General features: G+C 50.8%; 1 protein-coding gene across 1 annotated transcript in view; it reads right to left on the bottom strand.

Annotated features, from left to right (window-relative positions):
* The window catches only part of LOC309806867 (death-inducer obliterator 1-like), a 57,149-nt gene that overhangs the window by 17,206 nt on the left and 14,473 nt on the right, over positions 1–25,470 (bottom strand). The window contains 5 exon segments of the mRNA XM_082625881.1: positions 9,262–9,475; positions 10,264–10,476; positions 12,412–12,733; positions 13,397–14,234; positions 15,668–15,842. Of these exon segments, the coding sequence (XP_082482007.1) occupies positions 9,262–9,475; positions 10,264–10,476; positions 12,412–12,733; positions 13,397–14,232 (1,585 nt within the window). The 5' untranslated portion in view covers positions 14,233–14,234; positions 15,668–15,842.

The following is a 25,470-nucleotide window of genomic DNA, read 5'->3' as shown; positions in this document are numbered from 1 at the left end:
ACTGTCCTAGTGAAGCAGGGAGAAAATCTGAAGTCCGGGGACAGAGGTGAGACCCTGTCTACAAATAAGGCCTGACCCCACAAGAGCCCCCAAGGCGTTCACAGCCTACACCCTGCGTGACCATCCTGGCGAAGGGCCGAGCGCTGCCCTCAGGACTGCCTTCCTCCAGCACTGGTCAGGCCAGTTCAGCCACAGGTGTTAAAAGCCCAGGGACCGCAAGATTTTTCCATTGCATAGTACAGGTGAAATTACCTATTTTTAGAAACTTTGCAACAGCGCTACACACATCCAAAACTTAGAACCCTGTCAGAAGTACTTCATTGTCATCAAGCAACAATCCTGACTGCAAATCTCCTATTTTCATCTCACAGAGCACCCCCCCCAACCTTATGTCCCCTTGTCCACGGTGTCCCAATCACTGGCCCCACGTGTGCCGGCACCCCCGGGCTATGCTGTCCAGGCTTTCCCAAGACCACCCGCTCCCCGCTGAGCAGCACGCTTGTGCTCGACATCCACCCTGCTGGCTGTCACCCACGTCCCGTCAGCAAGTCACAGCTGTCTGACAAAGGAGGAACTGGCCACGTCATAGGAGCTAAGAACTATGTTTCTACGTATATTATTCATCAGCTCAAATCCATATTCCTAAGGCGCTACCATACCTCAGTACACGGAAACTTATCTTTACCAGCTCAGCCTCGGCTAACGGGGTCCACAGCACCTCATCTAGGCGGGGGGTGGGGGGAGAGACTGCTAGAGCTTAAGTTAAATGAAATGGACAGAGGCCCCTCTTCTTGGGGGAAGGAACGAGAGTGGAGTGGAGCGGGACGCGGTGCCAGCTGTGACTGCCAGCAGGGGATGAAGGAACAAACCCGTCAGGATTAAAATCGAGTCCTAAAACCAGCTCACTCACTGACTTTATACAAACTTTGCTGCGATTATTTTAGTAGCACACTTTTAAGCAACTCTAAAAAGCTGGCCTAAGGTGCTTCCAGAATTCTCAATGAGGCACCCATGATGGGGCCTCAAACACATCTTACCATGTGACATTTACATTGTTTCAAGTGAGAATTCCTGTTGACTCCGAACACATTCACTCCCTAAGATCAACGCTCCTACTGGTCTAACCGGTGTTTTGTCTCATTCAGGGAAAACAGAAGCCAGGAGCTTAATTTTAGGACATTCACGGTACAGGTGATTAAAGTGACCTGCTATCCAAGAGTGGTAACGGCAAATGAACGTACTCTATTTAAAAAGCAGGGGATGGCTTTCCTTAACCATTGTGCTGCTCTTCTAGAAGATTAGCTGCTTCTGGCTTTTATTTTTATTTTTTATTTTTTTGTTTTGTTTTATTTTTTTTTGCGGTACGCGGGCCTCTCACTGCTGTGGCCTCTCCCGTTGCGGAGCACAGGCTCCGGACGCGCAGGCTCAGCGGCCATGGCTCACGGGCCCAGACGCTCCGCGGCACGTGAGATCTTCTCGGACCGGGGCACGAACCTGTGTCCCCTGCATCGGCAGGCGGACTCTCAACCACTGCGCCACCAGGGAAGCCCCTGCTTCTGGCTTTTAAAAGTCAACTTTCATTATCCCTCACCTGCGTCTCAGAGCGTATGTGAGTATGATTACATAAATAAAAAGTTGGTAAAATGTGGAAACTGGTGGACCCCAACAAGTCAGCTCTATCCCTCTTCTACTTTGAGGAAAAATGCTCAAAACAGAAAACAGGTGCATGTGGTCCCACCGTCAGCTGGATGCGGGTTAGCTGCTGCTGGAATGGCAGTGACACCATGTCGTGCCAAAGCGTCTGACAGCGACAGAAGCATTACTTCTGAGTAGAGCTAAAATCACATCTGCAAATTCTTCATCCAAATTCCCTTTTAACTGTATTATGTGTATACATTCACAGAAGAGCAAGGCGTAACCAACCGACCTCGAAGCGCCAGTTCTAGAACAGGACAGCAGCCCACCCACCCCCGGCAGAGTGGCTCCAGCAGTGGCAGGGCCCCCAGTGCTGCCAGCTCGAGGCAGGGTGACCACCTGCCCACGTGCCGGACAGAGACGGCCTCCTCGGAATGTACACCCAGTCTGGGCCATCCCGGGGGCTGCCGATGGGGAAAAGAGTGGCCCAAGTTCCAGGCCAGGTGCTGTCTCGGGGAGCAGATACAGGAGGAAAGGCTGGCCGGTGGCCAGGCCACCGCCCCAGATGACGTCGTTTCTGCTGCGTCTGGCCATTGGTTTCTACTGGAAACGAGTTGTTTGTGGTGAAGCCCGGCAGGAACCAGGCAGGCCGGTGCGCTCAGGGACCAGCAACAATCTAATTGGCTAACTTCCCAGGAAGCATGAAACTGGGGGCCTTGCCACACGGCAAGGTGGGCCATGCTGCTATGGCATTGCTGGCCACTGGGTGGCACTGGTGGGCCTTCGAGGGGACAGGAGGAAAAGGGAGTGGAAGCTGTGTTACTGGGAGCAGCCAGTGCTGTGCAGCAGCACAAGGAACCGGCGCCTGGCAAGAGCCGAGTCGCACCGCACAGCACAGCATCGCGTGGCTCCCGCCCAGTCACAGCTCAGGGACAGCCGTTGCCGGGGTGGGCCCTCACAGGGACCAGTGAGAAACCCTGAGGGACGGTCACTGCTTTATACCTTTCGTCCTGCCCCAAAGAGGTGCCAAGTTACCCTAAAAATCCCCAGATATGAGGCTTTCAGTCACACTGACACGGTGGGGGGCAGGGGGGGAGACACTACTCAGAATGATTGGCTGTAAATGCCAAAGGAATCGAAGAGCTTCGGATGTGACCAGGTGCCAAGCAAGCCCACGTGGTGCAGGTCGGAGCGTCCCCTCCCCCCCGCCATTCCCACAGGGCCCCAGATCCACCCAGGCTCAGTGGTGAGGCCGAGGCAGCTACCGCCACAAGGCCCGGGTAACGTAACGGGACCAGCCAGGGCTCAGAGGACACAGTGGACCAGCGGCAGGGGTTGGGGGGAGTGGACTCTGCTCACTGTGACATCAGTTCTAATTTCAGCTCAGCCTGACACGTGTACGAAGACGTTTCTCATTACAACTTTGTTTCTTGGCTGTCAAGACTTTAGTGTGAAAAGTCAAGTAGCAAGAGAGAACCATTTTACTTTTGTGCCTTTGCTTAAATAGTTTGCAGTGAATTATTCCTGTAGAAGTTATGCTTACACAGAAACAGAGACAATCCCCACCGAAGACTTGGGAGGCCTGATCTCCATCTCTGGGGCCCTCACGCCAGCTGCCCTCCATCGCTAGGGGTCTGTATGTGAGTCCACAGCCAAACTGCCATGATCTGGGGCTACACAAAGCTTGTCCAGATTGACTTCTTCTTACTGATGTGCAGTATGTGAGCGACTTACACCTCAAGAGAGGTGCACAGAACTGGCCGTAACAAGCTTGCAAAAAACCAAGTACGCCTCCGGAGGCAAATGGACCCTTCCTTCTTTTCAGAGTTTCACAGATTTTGAAAACCAAAACCCAATTCACGCTGGACTGGTAATATATGAAAAAAATGGTCACATCATCCTCCAGCACGAACCACGAGAAGGAAACGGGGCCGAGGCTGTGTGTGAGGCAGGCGTTCCGCTCTCCTGTCTACGCCAACTGCACTGGCGGGGACTGGCCGCCAGACCTGACGCTCAGCTGCAAGTAGAGCTGCTGCTTTCCCTCATCTCCAAGACCCGCCAACAGGCACTGTCACCACTTTGACAAGGTTCAACTGTAACTGTTATCTGTGCCTGCGCCATCTGCTACTTCAAGCAACATGAGGGGGTCGAGGGCGTGATAAGACTCTGGGGCACAGAGCCCGCGGCACCTGCTGACCCCGGCGGGTTTAGCGGCCGTTACCTTTGTGCTCGTCTTGCTGTCGCCCCCAGGTGCATGGCAACGCCCCGACCTTCGTTGACAGAAATCAAAGTGGAAACCCTTCTTATCGATCTTCCAGGTTTACTTCTTTAACTTTCAGAAGGTAAGACTACGACTATGTGCACGGTGAGGTGCAACACGCAAAAAATCAAAAACATTACTTTACAGCTTCAAGTATACCTGAGACTCCTACACCGTGTGGGAGGGTTTACAGTTGCATCTTCAGAAAGATCCCATGGGACTCGATGCCACCTAAGGGACTCTGCCGCGGGACCGTCTGTGAACAGTGCCACAGGAGATGCAGAGCCCCAGAGGCCACATGAAGGCCAAAGGGCAGGTGAGGTGAGCAGGACCAATCCTGCTAGAAACTTCTACCCCGACCCCCCGCTAAAGCACAAGAACTAAGGGGGGCAGCCAGGATACATCTGAGGGTCTCTGTCAGAAAAAGTACATGTACATGCAAAACCTTCCCTGCACTAACTTTCTGAACAGTTGTCTATTAAAAAAAAAAAAACCTGTAAAAAGTAAAACACTTAAAAATACGAGAGAATGCCAATGACCAAGAAAATTCCAGGTATTTGGATAACATTAAAAACAGCTGTCAAGGTAAATCCTCATCAGGACAAGTTTTGGTTCTCTCTCCAAATGGGGGGAGGAAATTGGTGAGATGTACAAGGCTGCTTTGTCCCCACCCACATTTTTTTGCCACTGCAGATCTGGAAGAGACAGAGAAAAACAGCTCGTGTAGCTGATAAAACATGCCTCTCCCACCGTTCCATTCCTACCAAACACCCCTTGGTCCAGGCAGCGCCCCCCATCTATGTCACCATGGGGACCTGTCTTCTCTTACTACCTGTGAAGCGTGCTCCCGGAACTCACACCACCGATCCCTGTGAAACCCGTGCCCCCAGATCCACTTCGCCACAGCACAGGAACCGGACGTGTGGCACACGGAGACCACGGGGCAACGCTTACGTCAGGGCAGGATGCTAACACATCACTGGACCTGGGTGCACAGGTTCTGCCAGGGGTCCCCATTTCAATTCTCAAACCTACACGGAACTGCAGAAATCGGATTTTCTAGTCAAAATTTATTCAGGTCCCCAGAGTTCCAAGTCATCTCGGAGCCATTTAGGGAGCCCCAAACATGGGAACATGTACCTATGCCTAACACAATTCCACTTCCAAACCCTAAGCAACCAGGGCCACTTTAGAAGAACATCTTCAGCCCTCTTCGTGCCTGTGCCTGGACAGTAACGAGAGGCGATGAAGAGGAAATGAAGAGAAACCATGAGGAGGACTACGAGACACAGGGACCTGGGGGGAAATACAATGGCAACTGTTTCCCTAAGTTACACTGTTTTTGTTTTCAGAAAGTCTGAAAAACAATTTAAAAAACTCATCAGAGAACAAGTGGGTGTTAATCCCATCACTGTGAGGACCTTAAGATCTACTGACTGCCCCACGAGAGAAGCAGGTCAGAGCCTCTGTGTAGCAAGGTCTTGCCCACGATGCTCATGCAAGGCTGCCCTGAACCCACAACCCAAGGCCAGTGCCAATGGCCTGGGAGAAGTGGGGTGGGGGCAGAGCACCTCCAGGGGCCGCACACTGGCTGCCTAAGGATCCACCCAAGCCCTGACCCGAGTCCAGGGCAACATGGGAAACGCCCCCTCCGAAGAGCGGTCCCGGCATCACCTGCACCCAGAAACATATCACGCTCTGCAGCCAGGGAGGCGGGTGGGGGCGTGGTGGGGATGCAGGGCTCTGCTGAGTGTGTGCGGGGGGCCCCCTCCCATTGTGCCTGTGTGTGGGGACCCGCGGAAGGTCCACAGCCACTGCCACTGTCAAGTAATGGTTTGGGGAAGAGGCAGAGGCACAGCTGCTGCTCACCGAGGCTCAAGTCCGGTGTTTACCTTCGACCTTTTACACTCCTCCCAATCATCTTTTGGGAAGATGACATTTCTGGGATAACAGAAAATGATCAGAAGCAACTAGCTCAACAGCATGTCCCTTATGCAGGCTACAAGCTGTGGCTATCCATCCACGTACTTCTGAGACGTAAATGTGCTACAGTCATCAAGACAGTGTGGTACTGGCACAAAAACAGAAAGATAGATCAATGGAACAGGATAGAAAGCCCAGAGATAAACCCACGCACATATGGTCACCTTATCTTTGATAAAGGAGGCAGGAATGTACAGTGGAGAAAGGACAGCCTCTTCAGTAAGTGGTGCTGGGAAAACTGGACAGGTCCATGTAAAAGTATGAGATTAGATCACTCCCTAACACCATACACAAAAATAAGCTCAAACTGGCCTAAAGACAGAAATGTAAGGCCAGAAACTATCAAACTCTTAGAGGAAAACATAGGCGGAACACTCTATGACATAAATCACAGCAAGATCCTTTTGGACCCACCTCCTACAGAAATGGAAATAAAAACAAAAATAAACACATGGGACCTAATGAAACTTCAAAGCTTTTGCACAGCAAAGGAAACCATAAACAAGACCAAAACACAACCCTCAGAATGGGAGAAAATATTTGCAAATGAAGCAACTGACAAAGGATTCATCTCCAAAATTTATAAGCAGCTTATGCAGCTCAATAGCAAAAAAAAAAACAAACAACCCAATCCAAAAATGGGCAGAAGACCTAAATAGACATTTCTCCAAAGAAGATATACAGATTGCCAACAAACACATGAAAGAATGCTCAACATCATTAATCCTTAGAGACATGCAAATCAAAACTACAATGAGATATCATCTCACACCAGTCAGAATGGCCATCATCCAAAAACCTAGAAACAATACATGCTGGAGAGGGTGTGGAGAAAAGGGAACACTCTTGCACTGCTGGTGGGAATGTGAATTGGTAGAGCCACTATGGAGAACGGTATGGAGGTTCCTTAAAAAACTACAAATAGAACTACCAGATGACCCAGCAATCCCACTACTGGGCATATACCCTGAGAAAATCATAATTCAAAAGGAGTCACGTACCAAAATGTTCATTGCAGCTCTATTTACAGTAGCCCGGAGATGGAAACAACCTAAGTGTCCATCATCCAATGAATGGATAAAGAAGATGCGGCACATATATACAATGGAATACTACTCGGCCATAAAAAGAAACGAAATTGAGCTATTTGTCATGAGGTGGATGGACCTAGAGTCTGTCATACAGAGTGACGTAAGTCAGAAAGAGAAAGACAAATACCGTATGCTAACACATAGATATGGAATTTAAGAAAAGAAAACGTCATGAAGAACCTAGGGGTACAACAGGAATAAAGACACAGACCTACTTGAGAATGGAGGATATGGGGAGGGGGAAGGGTAAGCTGTGACAAGGCGAGAGAGAGGCATGGACACACATACACTACCGAACGTAAGGTAGATAGCTAGTGGGAAGCAGCCACATAGCAAAGGGAGATCAGCTCGGTGCTCTGTGACCACCTAGAGGGGAGGGATAGGGAGGGTGGGAGGGAGGGAGACGCAAGAGGGAAGGGATATGGGAACAGACGTATATGTATAACTGATTCGCTTTGTTATAAAGCAGAAACTAATTTAAAAAAATGCGCTGGGAAGGTGGTCAGTGAGGAGGTGATGTGCAGAGGAGGGGGGTGGGACAGAGGGAAGAGAAACCCGGCCTGTGAGCAGAGCCACCACCTCCTTGAGGCCGGGCTCCCCGCCCCTCCACCCCAATCTTCCCTCAAAAACCGGGAAGTCAGAACTGGGGATAAGTAAGCACCCACCCCTCCCCCAAACCCCGCCAGCTTTCCTTTCTCACTGTGCGCCCTACATCTGACTCCACACTCCGAGCCTGGGGGCAGTCTCCCGATTCTGGTCGACAGAGATGGAAATCAACTGAATTGAAATCAATCACCCAGGGTTTTGTGGCTACACCTCGGTTTCCCTTTCATTCTGTCACGGGCCTATAACCGACTGAGAACATTCAGCCCAGGATTCCAACATGACGGCTCCCCACCCATTCACAGCTGGGCGATGCTTATATTTAGGTCCACTCGTAACCCCTGTAGAGGCGCTACGGTGTAGAGGTGCTATAACTTGATGGATGTTTGCGACACGTTGTTAGCATGAAGTTCTTGGTTCAAACAACCTGAGGTGTACTGAGACTCATTTTAATACAGCAACTGGTTAATTCTATATTTAACCACTCACTCCAAAAATCCAAAAATAAATACACAAATAAATCTGTATATAGACATACACACACACAGTATTGCTTGGCAGTTTACTTGCAACGCCATTTCTTAGGTCTTGGGTCATTTACATTCTCAAAATGCATCTAGTTATGCAGTCTTCTAACCGCACTACATCCACGAGGCCTTCCCTCAGGCCACTGGCCTAAACAGCCGGCTGAGAGGAGGAAGCAGCACGTGGCTATAATCCTGGAATTTAGGGCCATTTAACCTCTTGTGCTTTTTAAAAAAGTTGCAAGAGTATAAAAGATAGCATAAATAAAAACACAAAATGACCTTAATCATAGAAAAATAAGAATAAGATGTGCCCCAGAGCAATTTAAATTTCTAAAATTTAATTTTGGAGAATGAGCTGAGAAAAAGAAGAAAGAGAAAAGATTCAAGCTGCATGATCTCATCTGGGATTGCAAAGGTCTGTCTGAACTTGAAGCCTGGGTGGCATGACCCAGCAGTGCACGCCAAGACTCCTGGTCTGGGTGCTGCTCAGAGTGGAGAGACATTGTGCTCACTTACTTTCAAGCACGGGAAGCAGGGTAAACAGCCTTCAAGACTGGCATGTGTGTTTATGTTGTGTGTAGTATGTGAATTGGACATAAAAAAAATTCCGGTTCGGTCAAGAATAATATAACTCCTGCAAATCATGCTTCAGTTGAAAATCAGCTACAACCCTACTGTGCTGATAGTAATAGGCTCCCACAATATGCAAAGAAGTGAGGGTCACGTGTGCTGGGAGCAGACTGTGTGGAAAGGCCCCCGCGTGGAGAGCCCACGGCGGTGACGGCGCAGTGGTGAACACCTGGATGACGGCGGACCCTGAGTGCCGGGCAGCGCGCCCCCTTGTCAGATTCTGCTGAAGATACTACACATACTTACCAGAGCCTGATAATAAAGAAAAGCGATTAAAGACATCAGTCGTCGGAGGTGAGACATTCAGCAACGGGGCTGGTACAGCTTTTTGGAAACACGGACAGGAAGTCCCGACAGACTAAGGATGGGCACGCGGGGCTCAGGAGGCCTCCTGGACTTGGGCAAGGGCTTTGATCTCTGCAGGTGCAGCAGAAAACACGGCTAGAACTCCTAGCTCTGGACAGGCCCGAGTGCACGGCCGTCCAGAAAGACCGGGAAGGGTCCAGAGCTCCCCCCACCGGGTGATACATACATTTATACAACAGTGGCGGCCAGGGGGCGGCAGTCTTTTCTGGCTTTACTGCATTGTAATTGTGGTCGCTGGCCCATGACGGCGTGCTGCTCTCACAGGGCGGCTCCTTAGCGAGGACCTCACTCCTTGGAGGCACTACCGCCACCTTCCTCGCTGTGTTCTCCTTCTTGTCTGGAGCCGGTCTCTTGTGCACAGAAGAGATTTTAATGCCTGCCTGGATAATCAGTAAAGCAACAATCATGAACGAGGTCAGAAATTAACCTTTGCGCATTGCACTCTGCAGTGAGGGTCACGACTCAATCAGCTCCTGGACCATCCTAAGCCCAATGCACTGCATCTGCTCAGCAGAGGGCTTGGCTACTCCCCGACATCCAGCAGGCCCGCATCAACATCCGAACGATGAGAAGGTCCCTGACACAACAACCCGTCAACCTAGCATCCTGATGAGGCGCTAGGCCGCCAGGATATCCGAGGGGCCGTGGAGTGAGGCAGTGAAGCAAGGCGGAGAGCACGGCAGACCGGGGCCCCGTGTGAGAACGCGCCCAAGCAGCACGGACAGGCAGGAGCTGCAGACACAACAGCACGTGGAGAAAGGACAGGCGTACAAACGACATCCCTGTACCCCACCACTCAGTGCGGTGCCCCCAGAACCCACTGGCCACCCCGCTGACTGTGTGTCAACTCCCCGCACAGACTCCAGCAGGGACCACTCTCCTCCCAGCGGGGCTGGCGTGTGGGTGGAGAGCTATTCCACGCAGCAGCCGGTTCCCACGTTTCTATCAGTTAATCCCTCGGCAGGAGGCGGAGAAGGAAAACATGAGAACACGTGCCTATTTGTCATTTCGACAAGAACACTGGTGGGCAAGGCGGAGGGCAGTGTGAAGGTGCCTGCATCCCGTCCGGGCCTGTGTGCCCTACACTCTCCAAATCAACCCACCGAGCCTGTAACCTCCAGACGCTCATGGTTTGAACTACACAAATGGTTGGTTTCAGTCAACTTACCTGAACGCTCCATTTCTGAAGAATGATTTTTTCCGGCTTTGTCTTGGGTTTCTCTTTAGGTTTTGGTTTCTCCTCTTTCCCTGCACTCAGGAAGCGCATGGTGGCCGCGGCGTGTTTCCGGATACACTCGCTGCTGCAGTAGACAGAGTCGGGCTGCGCCACGCTCGAGCACCCGGGGCCAACGCATCTGGCGGCACCAGGCGCCTCTAGGACCTGCAGGATCAGACGTGGCTTCAGTGTACTCACCCACTGGGTGGGTATGGCACTTTGTAACATAACTATTTATGGTACCGAGATGACTGCTTTTAATCATGTATGAAAAAACTATGAATAAACATGTACCTTTGTTTATTCAAAACACACAAATCTACCTCCCCTGAGGAAGGCCCTCGGGTTCTTACCTGCCCTTCAGCCACGCAAGAAGGGCGGAACCCTAAGCGGACCCGGCGCTCACGCTGCGCACTTCTGAACACAATGGGGTTTCACACCACAAGTAGGTTCCCTTATCGGGCAAATGGGCAGGGATTTTACCAACGAATTAAGATCCCAAGTGAGAGGATTCTGAGTTAGTCCAAAGGGTCCAACTTCATCAACTGAAAACCCTTCAAAGAGGAACTGAGCCTCCAGAAGATAGAGGATTCCACTGCTGCCTCTGCTGAGAGGGCGCCCATGCCTAGGCTCGGCGGGCAAGGTTGGGAGATGACACCCAGGACACCCAGTTAAACGTGGCTCTCAGAAACAACAGATCACTTTTTGCTATTATCAGGCCACAAAAATTGCCCGGGATATATTTTTCATGCTAAACCAAGTCAGAGCTTTTGGAAGTGGATCTTTCCCCAGCCGAGCCTCTGATACCTCAGGCCCCACAGACACCTGGAGGGCAGTCTTGGAAGACCCAGAGCAGAGGGGGCCCAGCTAAGCCAGGCCTGGATTTCGGAGCTAATAAATGTGTGTTGTTTAAGCTGCTGAACAAGTCTGTGGTTGCCTGCCGTGCGGTAGGAACCTGGTTCACTACAAGGGCTGAACACAGCTGTCCATGATCACTAGAGCATGTTCTGGTGGTCGAGACTAATAACATACATGAACATACCCCTCCAATGTACTGGAGCAAAATCTTAAATCTCAAATTATGCACTTAATTGTTTTTCCTCCACAGAATCCAAGTTTTACTCAGAGAAATACTTAAGTTTCTGGGTAGTCTCAAACACATCAGCAATCACAGGACGTTTCCTACTGACTTCCATTTCCATTCATTCTCTTCCTTACCAGTTCTCATCATACTTCCACTCGATGCCTCCTCATACGCCCATGATAGGTAAAATTTAAACGGTCCAGCCCTCGAGGCTACCTCAGTGCAAGGGGGAGACGGCGGGAAGCTAGGACACGGCCACCGCAAGGGCGTCTGCATGCCCAACACTGGCTAGAGCACAGGCTGTGGGGGCGGCATGGGCCCCCAATTCAAGGAAGGCCTGGGGTGAAAACATGCTCTGAGTAGGACGATCATGAGAGCCTCAGACAGCTCTCAAGATCCACGGAATCCATGACAAAAAATCCTGCCCTTGGGCAGGAGACACGAGTGAACAGAGTTGGGAAAGGAGAAAACACAGCTGCACAAGCACTGGTGAGTGGGAGAACACCATAACAGAGGGCGTGCCAGCCGCAGCTGTCTTGTCAGCCTGGGGACCCGTGCGGTCACCACCGCTGGCCTTGGCATCTTGCTGCGAGGAAGGGACTAGACCACTGGTTCTCTCAAGGCGCTGACGGGTACTATAGGTGCACACGTGCCCCTGTGACTCAAAAATAATTTTGTTTGTTCACATATGTACTTCAAACTCCGGATCCATTCATGAGAAAACTTAAGGGAAGACTTACAAAAGTGAGTCCACTTATGGAAAATGTTAAGTCAGTAATAACAGCATAGGAGATAGATATGATTAACAAACATAGAGAAAGAATAGACAGGCGTGCCAGCCTTAAGCAGGTGCATGGACCTGGGAGCTCGCAGAGCCCAGCCCCGCGCCCAATGCCACTCCTGGGAAGAGCTAACTTATCTCAGGAAACAAACGCTTCTGTCTTGATGTTTCTGCCAACGGCAGCTGAGGGCTCCACAGTCACCTCTACCGCTGACCTTGGGAGACAGGTACTTACGGGCTGGAGTATCTTGAGTTTTTTCTTGCAACTTGGGTTGGCAGCTTTCTCAATTCTAACCTTAATTCCTTGGTCTTCATTCGATTTCTGCTCCACGATTCCTATACTTGTACAGTCCATGCCGTCGGCATCTGCAGGTCTCGACCTCGAGTCCTGCGTGCCTGTGGTCTCGGAGCTGGGCTCGTCCTGCACTTGCAGGATGGTGCAGTTTGGGCAGATGTAATCCTGCCCGTTCCTTTCCAAGAGCCTCCCTCGAGCCTCAGAAATGCCCACACAGTCGCCATGAAACCATTCTTCACATCGGTCACAGCAAATCATAAACCTGGAATGATAAAATAAGGAATGGAGATTATTATTAGTATTACGAATGGAAAGTGAGAGACCAACTCAATTTTAAACACAAGTCAAATTTCAACATTCTATTATGAAAAAAACAAAAATATTACAGACACGTGGACGGAACAGAATAAAGAGCATCCACGTGCCCCTCTCAATTTTACTAACATTCAATCAAATTTGCTTCCTCTTTTCTTTCAGGGGAGCACTCTGCCCTGGACACCACAGTTCTTGTCCACAGGAGGGCAGCCATGCCTTTACCCGCCCCCTCCCTGAGCTGCCCCAACGTCCACACCACAGCCCAGTCGCAGCCGCTCTGGAGCAGCGTCACCCAGCGAGCTCTCTGGGACAGCAGATCCTCTCTGGTCCAGGCCGCCCTGTCCGTGGCTGCTGGGACCGAGGCAGCCAATGTCCCACGCCAGCCCCCACCTCGGTGGAGGGTGTGGCTCTTGGCAGTGCCCACCCATGCCATATTTGTTTTTGTTTTTTGACAATGACTTGCTCGTCTTTCCCAAGAGAACAAGTCCCTCATTCAGGCCACCCTGGGACTCTCTAAACTAAGACGAATGGAAAACCCTCTCTGGCACTTTCCACACCTCGGACTCCCCCCCGGAAGCCTGGGCAGCCACTTCATCCCCCCACGACCCACCTGTTGTTGTGAGGCTGGCGGCACAGGCAGTACAGGGCATTGGGGTCGTACACCTCACATGCGGGCTTGTGTCGGACTGCGTCTCCGGGTTCCTCTGCATTCCCCCCTGGGGCCGCCCTCCCTTCCAGCTGGCTCTCTCTGTCCATTTTCGCCACCTGGGACGCAGCCCCCAGGTCGGCCTCCGGCTCCTGCGGGACGGGCCGCGAACCCTCCATCGCATCGCCTGCCTCAGCATCCACGGTCTCCACCGGGTCCTCCTCCCGATGCTTCTTCCTCAGACGGTTCTGGATGCCCTTTGGGGGCCTGTCGGTGGGCTCCTGCTCGCGCTTTCTCCGCAGGCCATTCTGGAGTTCTTTCAAAGTCAAACCGTCACTGTGGCTATTGGAGGTGTCAATCTCGTCGCCACGCCCTCTGGCCTTTACCGAGGAGGCCGTTCGTTCCTTAGCACCCGTGCAGCCAGACCTGGGACCGCTATTCCCGTCCGAGGTGCTCTCCATGCTCCCCTCGGAGGCGCTCTCCGCTTCTGTCACTGGACAGGACGCCGGCTCCTCTGAGGCCTCTAGGGACACGGAGGTGCCCCTCCGGCCCCGGCGCCGGACCGTGGTCGGGAACTCCTCCACCCGCTCCGTACGCTTCGGCTGCCTTCCGCTGCGACGCAGCGACGGGCTCTGCTGCTGCCGGGGCAGCGGCTCCAGGGCATCCACCTCCGCATCCCCGGCGCCCTCGCGCTTGCCGATGGTGCTCCTCCGGAACCTCCACGTCTTCCTGAACACTTTGCTGGTGGGCTTGATGGCCTTGGGCGCGTCCTCACCACTCGGGTCATCCTCCTCGTCCATACCTAACAGGGAAATGCAACCAAACCACGCCAGGCGTCAGCCAGGGCCGCGGTCCAGGCCCAGGACCGGCACCCACCAGCCACGAGAGTGCACCAGAAGGGGCACCACCCACACGGAGGAAACCCAGACACAGTGAATCGCAAGAATTCTCCACCTACAAAAACCGAAGGCTTTTCCTAAAGTGCGCGGAGAGGATTCAAGGTGATCTCTGAAGAAAAGTGTAACAGTTACGGAGCTAATGTTCAGCAGAAACACACAGCTAACAAACCAAATCTGTGCATCTGTCAACTGCTGAGGACGAGGATTTGGACAAGAGGTAGCGGGGAAAGAGGAAGCGAGCAGCAGTGCTGCCAGGACAGGACAGGGTGGCGGGTGCCTCGGCCTCGCCCGCACAGAGACGCGGGGCCCACCTGGCTCTGCCCGCAGAGCTCGGTGGACAGAACGCCGTGCTGGCTCTGGGCCTAGTGCTTGGAAGCCCCGAGCTGCGTGTGAGACGTCTGACCACGTTGCTGGAGGGATCACGTGGAGATGGGGGATTCGGACCCTGAACACCCACACCCAGCCCCCGCTGAGCCCTGCCCAGATTCCCGAGCCACGACTGTGTTGACACAAGATGGGCCCATCCAGCTCTGCACGCAGGGTCTGCAGCAGCAGACGATCAGGACACTGAGAAAATTCTGACCCACGCAGCACCGGTGGTATTTATTTCTTCTCTCCTCTTTCTAACAGACTGTTTAAACGGTCGTGTTTGTGAAAACTTCACTCCTGTTTAAAATGAAAAAGCCTGAAAAAGATAGTATAGACCTTGGGAAGTTTTTCCCAAGCTGCGCGGGCTTCAATTACATTTAAATGCTAACGATGACTCAGGTTTTATGCCATGAGCCATCCCAGGGGAAGGACTAGTACAGAATGGAAACCTTCAAACAGAAAACATACAAAATTAAAAATCACACGTAACTGAACTCTCTTTTTGGTTCCCACTAAGTATGGTCACCTCCCATTTCCATGTCCAGGCCTGCAACTCCCCCACCCTGGGCCTGGACCCACACTCTCCCAGGCCACTTGGAAGCTTGCAGGAGTAGCTGTGACATCAGCACCTGTGCCACCAAGGACCACGCCACTGTCCTGGTCACCCAAGTCTTTCTGCAGGAAGGACTCTCCTCTACAAAACACAGTTCTCACCAGAGACAACATACAACGTCATCGTAAATGCACTAAAGAAACCACCCATGTAAAAATAAAGTAGTACTCCGAATCAGATTCTTAACACACAATTAGACACTCTTCAAGAAATCTTGGGCTAAAGCTTAAACCACTGCAAACAAATACTAATGTCACATCAGTTTCTTTACATATAATGCCGCTTTTGAAATAGAAAACATGACATTAAAACTTAAAATTGTGTTGCTGGCGTTTAACACTATTGCCACGTTACCTGCCCCACACGGAAGCTTGGGCGCTTCTTCCGACTTCCCAGAAACAATGAAAACCTGGCCGATGCAACTGTGGGGTCCAAGGGAAGCGCCAAGCCCCGAAACCCTGCTGCTGCCGGTCACTATTCACAGATTACAATGCAGATTATCTCGAGACAGTCACCACGGAGTAAGCTCCTAAAAGAAGACAACAAAACCGCTTAAAGATTTAAAGCAACTATAACTAAAATCATGTTTAAGAAAAAAAAGGCATGAAGCTTTCCAAACAATCTCTTATTTGAATGTACATTACATGACCCACAAAGACACTGGGCGAGTCGACAAACAATATCCACAAAACAAAGTCCCCTGCTTCCTTAAGGACTTTTAAAGAAGGGAAGATACTTTGACTACACTCTGAAAGCAGGGGGCCGGAAAGGCCTCCGCTTGCGCACTGGTGGGGAGGAAGCTGGTGGGCAGAGGGCAGAGGCCTCAGTGGGAAGGAGGGTTTCAAAACTGATCATTGGTACCAGCTGCTTTCCAATTACAATCGTACTTTTAAGACGGACCCAGGTCAGTAAAAACCCAGAGACAGAGAGAAAGGAACAAAACATGAAAAGATGAACAAAAAAATTACACATGAAAGTCATTATTTAGAAATTCTTTTCTTTTTAAATCTATTTATTTAAGTTTTGGCTGTGTTGGTCTCTGTTGCTGTGCGTGGGTTTTCTCTAGTTGCAGTGAGCGGGGGCTACTCTTCATTGTGGTGCATGGGCTTCTCATTGCGGTGGCTGCTCTTGTTGTGGAGCACGGGCTCTAGGCGCATGGCTTCAGTAGTTGTGGCACGCGGGCTCAGTAGTTGTGGCTCGTGGGCTCTAGAGCACAGGCTCAGTAGTTGTCGTACACGGGCTTAGTTGCTCTGCTGCATGTGGGATCTTAAGTTCCCTGACCAGGGATCAAACTCGTGTCCCCTGCCTCGGCAGGCGGATTCTGAACCACTGTGCCACCAGGGAAGCCCTAGAACACTATACCTATGTCAGCCTTTTAGTTAAAAATCTAAGGAAGATTTCAGAGGACTAATGTGATGATGATTGAACATCACCAGGGTACAGCTCATCTATGTGTATTGACATATTTAAAGAACGTTTCTCCTCCTGTGCCCTCATTCAATCACGAAACCTAGTTTGCTCCACAAATGTGTCTCTGTTTCTAGGTAAGTCCGCAGTGTTAACATTTTAACACATTTTGCTTTCTAGACCCAGGACTCCCTGCCCGCAACTCACCTCTTCCTCACCTCACACCAACTGCCTCCCCTGTAACTGTGGTCTCCTTGGGTGACCTCAGAGCAAACATTCCGTCCCACCTCCTTTTAAAGAGATAGCGACCATCTCACTCTGGTCACCCCCGGCCCCCCATGGCCGGCCACCACCTCTCTCACATATGGTCAACCCATCTCAAAATGAGAAACTTGCTCAGGAGAAACTGTTCAAAACAGTGAACATTTATAAAAGCAAAGAAAGTACGATGGTCTCAGGAATTTACAAGTTTTTAAGGTTTGTGTTAATCTGAACCACCCACCCAAGAAAAAACCCATGCCTCTGGATTTGACTTCTGAATCGTCAGAAAAGGAAAATCCAGCTATCTCTGTTAAGTGGAACGAAGTACTTTATTCAGAATAGATCATATCATTTTAGATCATCTGGTTCGTTTTGGTTCTTTTTTTTGATTTTACATTTGCAAGATCGCTTCCATAATTTCTTCCCAGAAATTCTAAGGTAAAATTTCACGTCACGAAACAAAAACAAACCCCTATGATCAAGGCAAAAGTTAAAAGAGAAGAATTGTGTTCTGTTCCTAACACAACTTAAAATGTGGGTCCACACACAACAGCAGGTCACCAAACGGTGGTCACACCGTACTAGTAACAACTTTTCCCCAGAGGAAAAGAACGGTGGGCGGTCATCCCTGAAACTGGGAAAAAGAAAACCTGGAGGCGAACATGATGCACTGAGATAGTTTTGTATCTTTACGTTTCTAAGTGCAAATGTCCTCTCAGCTGAAAACGGCTCCACTTCCTAAGCAGACCTAGGAATACCAACACGAAACCTGAGGTTCCCCCAGGCCACCCAAGGGCAGGAAGCAGCCCACCACCTCCCAGGCAGCTCTCCAACGTTTTGCTGTCAAGGTCCCTTTATACCCTTAAAAACTGAGGACTCCAAAGAGCGGTTGGTTGCTCATGTGGGATATGTATTTGCAAAATTAAACCTGAGAAAGGCTTTCAGAATTGTGGATGTTCCCTGATACCACATCAAACCTCGACGGGCCGCAGTGCCGTGAAAACCACTTGTGACACGAATCTGCAACCACAGCCATGAATGCTCCGCACCTTCCTGCGTCGTAACGCACTCTGAAAACATCTTTTGCCTATGTGCACGGTGGCCAGTTGGACACATGCAGAGTCCACACGCTGGCACATTTCATTAGACGACGTGAGACGCATCTCTTAATGTGAGCGCCCATCTCCTGAAATGTCTTTCATTACTGGGAAGCCATCAAGCTCAGGGTGGCAGATAAAAGCTTTTCCAAATGCTAATTTTCCTTTAACACCGGAATTTTGTCATCAGTAACAAATATAGTCAGCTGATTTCCTCGAGTCTCACACTGTGCATCTTCGAGGTAACGCCTGACACACACCACCTGAAAAATGCAGTCCATCGGCACTGCTCTGCGGCCCCTGGCTGCGGGCGCCTCTGGCCCCTCAGGGGCACTACCGGGAACCTCTGTGCCAGCAGTGCAAACGCCGACCCGGCAGGGCTGGCTCACGAGGCCGACTGTGACCCTGGACAGGGCTTCTGAGCTCTTCGCCTCCAAAGGGTTTCAAAACACCCCATTTCCGGTAGCTCAAGAACATTCTGGATACACGCCAAGCACTCACACTCCAGTGTCCGAGGAGAGGAAACATTTGCTTCCACAAAACTGTTCTAAAGCCCCACTTCGTCTTCCCTTCAGACTATACAACCCTTGGAAAACGTTAAGCTGCCAGAAGTGATTTTCTTTCGAGCAAAACCCAAAATACGCTCCCCAAACAAACAACGTGGGTGCTGCCCGACTCTACAAGCACGTAAATCTGAAGGCTCCACTTCTACAAAGCTCGCCACAGGTAAGTAACCGCATCTTACCCCTCTGAAGATGCTTAGTTCTATGGACTGGAGACTCATTTCTCTGAGATACTTTAAAATGTCATACAGAACCACAATGAAGCTCCTATTTTCACAGCACAACAAACACGAGAAAACAGTTGCGGCTTCTCAAAAACATAACACACAAGCGTGCACCTGCCCTGCCCACCTAGCGGCAAAACAAGGTGGTCCTCCGAATCTCACACCCCGAAACAACATTCAAGGCTAACACTTTTAATTTTGAAACAATTCTAACCTGCGGGTCACAAATTATATCCAGTGCTACAACAGAACCTCATTATTTCGGTCACAAATTATATCCAATGCTACAACGTAACCTCATTATTTCGGACTCTGCTAACTCAACTTATGGTTCTAACAGGCTGGGCCAAAGTTCACAGTTACTGATATTTCACGTTAAGAGTCGTCCGTCTCATGACGAATCCTTTGCTGGGGATGAGGAGGCATTGAGAAGGTGCTGAAAGTTCTATGAAGTACTGAAAACAGCAAGCTTTCACAAGTTCACAAGCCTCTTGCACAATTCCGTTTTTATTAATGGGACAGTCACTAACGAGGCCACGCCCAGGAATTTGAGAGGACATGCGACATCCTGCCGCCCTGGCAGCGGTCCCTCTCAGCGACCCCACGCTCATCCTGACTCGACTGCCCTAGTGGCACTGCAGTCCTTTAGGTGGCCAATCCAAAGTCTGCTGCTTGCCAAGTAACACTGTCATTCAAATTCCACTGAAGCAAAAGGACCCACAGCACGATAAGCTTCTCAAGCGGTAACTACAGAGAGAAATCTAGGAACCACCTGCTGTCCAAAATTTCTTAGGTGTTTTTGCTTCACGGGTCTGTGCAGACAAAAAGTCAACCTTGTGGCTGAAAAGCTCGCCACGACTGGTGCCTCGGCAAAGCTCTGGTGAGGCCGGGACCCCAGCTCCCCCTTGGCGGGCGGGCAGCGGGCACTCTGGTTTCTCTCTATCCACTTCCTAGTGAAAACACAGGCTTGTGACCTCGGTGGGCAGCTCTCCAAAAGCGCTTCAGGAACAACCAGCAGAGCCACCTGAATGCGTCCAGGGTTAAGGTGGAGGCAACGAGGCTTTCCCTGTCCTCTACGGAACCGCTTGCTACCTTGGATGGACTCCTGCTGGGGTCTGCACGTTTGTGTCCCCGGAGCCCTCCTGAATGGGATATCTGCCCTGGAAAAGAGGCCCCAGAGCCCGCCTGGCCCTGCCACCGGGACCCAACTGCCCCGGCATCTTGACCTCGGGCCTCCCGCCTTCAGAGCTGCAAGAAATCAAGTCCACTGTGTCAAAGCTCCTAGCCTGTGGTCCTTGCCACGGCAGCCCGAGGGCACTGAGGCAGCTCCCTCTTGTCTCTCAAGGAACAAGAAGACATGGCTTCAAACACTGGCAAGGGACTCTCTGAATCCTACACCCTGGGGGTTGGTGCTTGTAAGACAAGGCCCCCGCCAGGGTCTTAGGGACCCTCTGAACTGCACAGGCTCCTGTCCTCACCGAGTCTGCAAGATGGGGCAGGTCTGGCTAAACGCCCAGGACAACACTGGGATGGGCCCCCAAACGGGAGCCTCCCCCATCCTTCCCCAACCAAGACAGAGGGTGTGACTGTGAGGTGGGGGGGAGGGAGGGTCACAGACGGGACCTGGGCACAGTAAGTCGCTCCCCAGGACAGTCAGCCCTGCTGGGCACCTCAGGGGTTGCTTCCTAGGGACCCTGATCCTCCAGCTCCGCCCCCCTAACCACCCACCCTACCGCTTTCATGTCCGCAGTGGTCTGTCTGGGCCCCGAGTGCACCCGGGCTGGCTACTCCCTTCCAGCACCCACGGGGGCACTGCTGCCAGATCCCCGTGTCACCCGTAGCACCCAGTGCAGGCCCGGTGCACCGTGTCTCGCTGCGGCAAGAGCCGTTGCTAAGGATCCGGTGAGAGGCTGTGGGTGAGGACAGCCTACGGTAAAGGCAAAATGCCACCGTTCCCTCAGGCCCAAAGACCCCTGGGGCCTCCTCACCCACAGCGCACCCCGGCTGTACTCTGGGGCTCTGGTTCCCGCCGGTCCACTTTGAGGGGGACGTGTGCACTGAACCCTCTTCACTGGGGACCACAAACTAGCCAGATAGTCCACGCTTTTCCCAAAAAGCGAGAACGTGGTGGAGGGCCCCCTGAAAACATTGCCTATCTTCTTAAAGGTAACCCATTTCCCCAGGTGTTAAAGTTCAGAGTCAACTGCCTTTTGAAATTCCCATTTCTCAACAACAAGAGCATTTCTAACCATGACCTACAGCAGAGGTTCTCAAAGTGTGGCCCCCGGGCCTTTCAGGAGGGGCCCCCCAAGGTCAAACTATTTGCACAACACTAAGGGCACAGACGTGGTGGTTTCTCAGAAGCCAAATGACAGAGATAGGACGAAGGAGACCAGAGAATCCGGCTACTGTCGCTTAAGCCAGACGTTCAGGAGGCCTGCAAAACCCTAGGACAACACTACCTTTCCCATTAAATTGTTTTTCTTTTGGAACATAGTTGCCATAAAGTGTTATTTACGTTATTATTTTTAAGTATATTTAAATGTCTCATTTTTAATGCCACATATGGAAAATATCAATAGACACAACATAAACAAAAGCCCTCCGGGGTCCTTGTTAATTTTAGGTGTAAAGGGGTCGGTCTGAGTATGGCCAACGGCACAGACTTGACACTACTGGCTACTTCAAAGGGCTGCTCTTGATGGGCCAGTGAGACGGAAGGGCCGTGACAGTGACGCTCCAGGAGGCTGCTCTCCCAGACCCTCCCCACCTCTCCTCGGATGACTGAGAAGCCACCGGTTATGAAACGGCAGCATTCAGAGGGACGGCCACCCAAGTCCAAAGAGAAAATGGCTGGAGGAAGAAACCAAAGGCCTGCTGCTTCTCACAAGTACGTGCTTCATGAGTGGAGCTGCATCTCATGCCACAGGCCAAGGGGCAAAAGTAATGCTTGGAGACCGTGGAAATGCAAACGTCAAGAATTCAACTGTATACTTGAGCCGGAATCTTCCTTTCTTTCTCTGAGATTAGAAGAGGCCAATGTCTACCTTTGGGGGGCAGTGGGGAAGGTCCAAGCTTAAATAAAGCAGTTATTAAATAAAAACAGGATTTTACAGATCCACGCAGAGCTCAACTTGAGGCAACTTCTCCGACTCCTGCCACCACTGCCCGGGTCGCGAAAGTGCAGAAGAAAGCCACCTTACTACTAAAAACACAAATACTGTTTAAATTACAATCTAACAAACCGAAAGAGTCAATGGCTAGCACTGACCTAGCCCTGTCTCCATGGGGCACTGGGGGCATTTCAGGGGGACCACTCCTTGTGCCGGCTCAGCATGCCAAGTCCTGACCAAGGCAGCCCCCAGTGTCCTCCTCCGCTGACCACAGCATGACCACACCCACACACCAACAAGTAGGGTAAGTCCTCTGATAAGCAGAGAGGGGGCTGGGAGGCTCAAGGGGCAGCACCACGGAAGAAGGCAGGCTTCACACCAGGGTGTCCCTGCCTTCAGTCCCAACTACAAACCTATCAAACTCGTGTCCCCTGCCTTGGCAGGCGGATTCTTAACCACTGTGCCACCAGGGAAGCCCTAGAACACTATACCTATGTCAGCCTTTTAGTTAAAAATCTAAGGAAGATTTCAGAGGACTAATGTGATGATGATTGAACATCACCAGGGTACAGCTCATCTATGTGTATTGACATATTTAAAGAACGTTTCTCCTCCTGTGCCCTCATTCAATCACGATACCTAGTTTGCTCCACAAATGTGTCTCTGTTTCTAGGTAAGTCCGCAGTGTTAACATTTTAACACATTTTGCTTTCTAGACCCAGGACTCCCTGCCCGCAACTCACCTCTTCCTCACCTCACACCAACTGCCTCCCCTGTAACTGTGGTCTCCTTGGGTGACCTCAGAGCAAACATTCCGTCCCACCTCCTTTTAAAGAGATAGCGACCATCTCACTCTGGTCACCCCCGGCCCCCCATGGCCGGCCACCACCTCTCTCACATATGGTCAACCCATCTCAAAATGAGAAACTTCTCAGGAGAAACTGTTCAAAACAGTGAACATTTATAAAAGCAAAGAAAGTACGATGGTCTCAGGAATTTACAAGTTTTTAAGGTTTGTGTTAATCTGAACCACCCACCCAAGAAGAAACCCATGCCTCTGGATTTGACTTCTGAATCGTCAGAAAAGGAAACTCCAGCTATCTCTGTTAAGTGGAATGAAGTACTTTATTCAGAATAGATCATATCATTTTAGATCATCTGGTTCGTTTTGGTTCTTTTTTTTGATTTTACATTTGCAAGATCGCTTCCATAATTTCTTCCCAGAAATTCTAAGGTAAAATTTCACGTCACGAAACAAAAACAAACCCCTATGATCAAGGCAAAAGTTAAAAGAGAAGAATTGTGTTCTGTTCCCAACACAACTTAAAATGTGGGTCCACACACAACGGCAGGTCACCAAACGGTGGTCACACCGTACTAGTAACAACTTTTCCCCAGAGGAAAAGAACGGTGGGCGGTCATCCCTGAAACTGGGAAAAAGAAAACCTGGAGGCGAACATGATGCACTGAGATAGTTTTGTATCTTTACATTTCTAAGTGCAAATGTCCTCTCAGCTGAAAACGGCTCCACTTCCTAAGCAGACCTAGGAACACCAACACGAAACCTTAGGTTCCCCCAGGCCACCCAAGGGCAGGAAGCAGCCCACCACCTCCCAGGCAGCTCTCCAACGTTTTGCTGTCAAGGTCCCTTTATACCCCTAAAAACTGAGGACCCCAAAGAGCGGTTGCTCATGTGGGATATGTATGTCCAAAATTAATCCTGAGAAAGGCTTTCAGAATTGTGGATGTTCCCTGATACCACATCAAACCTCGACGGGCCGCAGTGCCGTGAAAACCACTTGTGACACGAATCTGCAACCACAGCCATGAATGCTCCGCACCTTCCTGCGTCGTAACGCACTCTGAAAACATCTTTTGCCTATGTGCACGGTGGCCAGTTGGACACATGCAGAGTCCACACGCTGGCACATTTCATTAGACGACGTGAGACGCATCTCTTAATGTGAGCGCCCATCTCCTGAAATGTCTTTCATTACTGGGAAGCCATCAAGCTCAGGGTGGCAGATAAAAGCTTTTCCAAATGCTAATTTTCCTTTAACACCGGAATTTTGTCATCAGTAACAAATATAGTCAGCTGATTTCCTCGAGTCTCACACTGTGCATCTTCGAGGTAACGCCTGACACACACCACCTGAAAAATGCAGTCCATCGGCACTGCTCTGCGGCCCCTGGCTGCGGGCGCCTCTGGCCCCTCAGGGGCACTACCGGGAACCTCTGTGCCAGCAGTGCAAACGCCGACCCGGCAGGGCTGGCTCACGAGGCCGACTGTGACCCTGGACAGGGCTTCTGAGCTCTTCGCCTCCAAAGGGTTTCAAAACACCCCATTTCCGGTAGCTCAAGAACATTCTGGATACACGCCAAGCACTCACACGACTCCGCACTCCAGTGTCCGAGGAGAGGACACATTTGCTTCCACAAAACTGTTCTAAAGCCCCACTTCGTCTTCCCTTCAGACTATACAACCCTTGGAAAACGTTAAGCTGCCAGAAGTGATTTTCTTTCGAGCAAAACCCAAAATACGCTCCCCAAACAAACAACGTGGGTGCTGCCCGACTCTACAAGCACGTAAATCTGAAGGCTCCACTACTACAAAGCTCGCCACAGGTAAGTAACCGCATCTTACCCCTCTGAAGATGCTTAGTTCTATGGACTGGAGACTCATTTCTCTGAGATACTTTAAAATGTCATACAGAACCACAATGAAGCTCCTATTTTCACAGCACAACAAACACGAGAAAACAGTTGCGGCTTCTCAAAAACATAACACACAAGCGTGCACCTGCCCTGCCCACCTAGCGGCAAAACAAGGTGGTCCTCCGAATCTCACACCCCGAAACAACATTCAAGGCTAACACTTTTAATTTTGAAACAATTCTAACCTGCGGGTCACAAATTATATCCAGTGCTACAACAGAACCTCATTATTTCGGTCACAAATTATATCCAATGCTACAACGTAACCTCATTATTTCGGACTCTGCTAACTCAACTTATGGTTCTAACAGGCTGGGCCAAAGTTCACAGTTACTGATATTTCACGTTAAGAGTCGTCCGTCTCATGACGAATCCTTTGCTGGGGATGAGGAGGCATTGAGAAGGTGCTGAAAGTTCTATGAAGTACTGAAAACAGCAAGCTTTCACAAGTTCACAAGCCTCTTGCACAATTCCGTTTTTATTAATGGGACAGTCACTAACGAGGCCACGCCCAGGAATTTGAGAGGACATGCGACATCCTGCCGCCCTGGCAGCGGTCCCTCTCAGCGACCCCACGCTCATCCTGACTCGACTGCCCCAGTGGCACTGCAGTCCTTTAGGTGGCCAATCCAAAGTCTGCTGCTTGCCAGGTAACACTGTCATTCAAATTCCACTGAAGCAAAAGGACCCACAGCACGATAAGCTTCTCAAGTGGTAACTACAGAGAGAAATCTAGGAACCACCTGCTGTTCAAAATTTCTTAGGTGTTTTTGCTTC

Source organism: Mesoplodon mirus (assembly GCF_964341445.2).
Source record: "Mesoplodon mirus genome assembly, chromosome: 6".
Taxonomy (NCBI): domain Eukaryota; kingdom Metazoa; phylum Chordata; class Mammalia; order Artiodactyla; family Ziphiidae; genus Mesoplodon; species Mesoplodon mirus.
The sequence above is the reverse complement of the archived record's forward strand: the minus strand, read 5'-3'. Positions and strand labels throughout refer to the sequence as shown.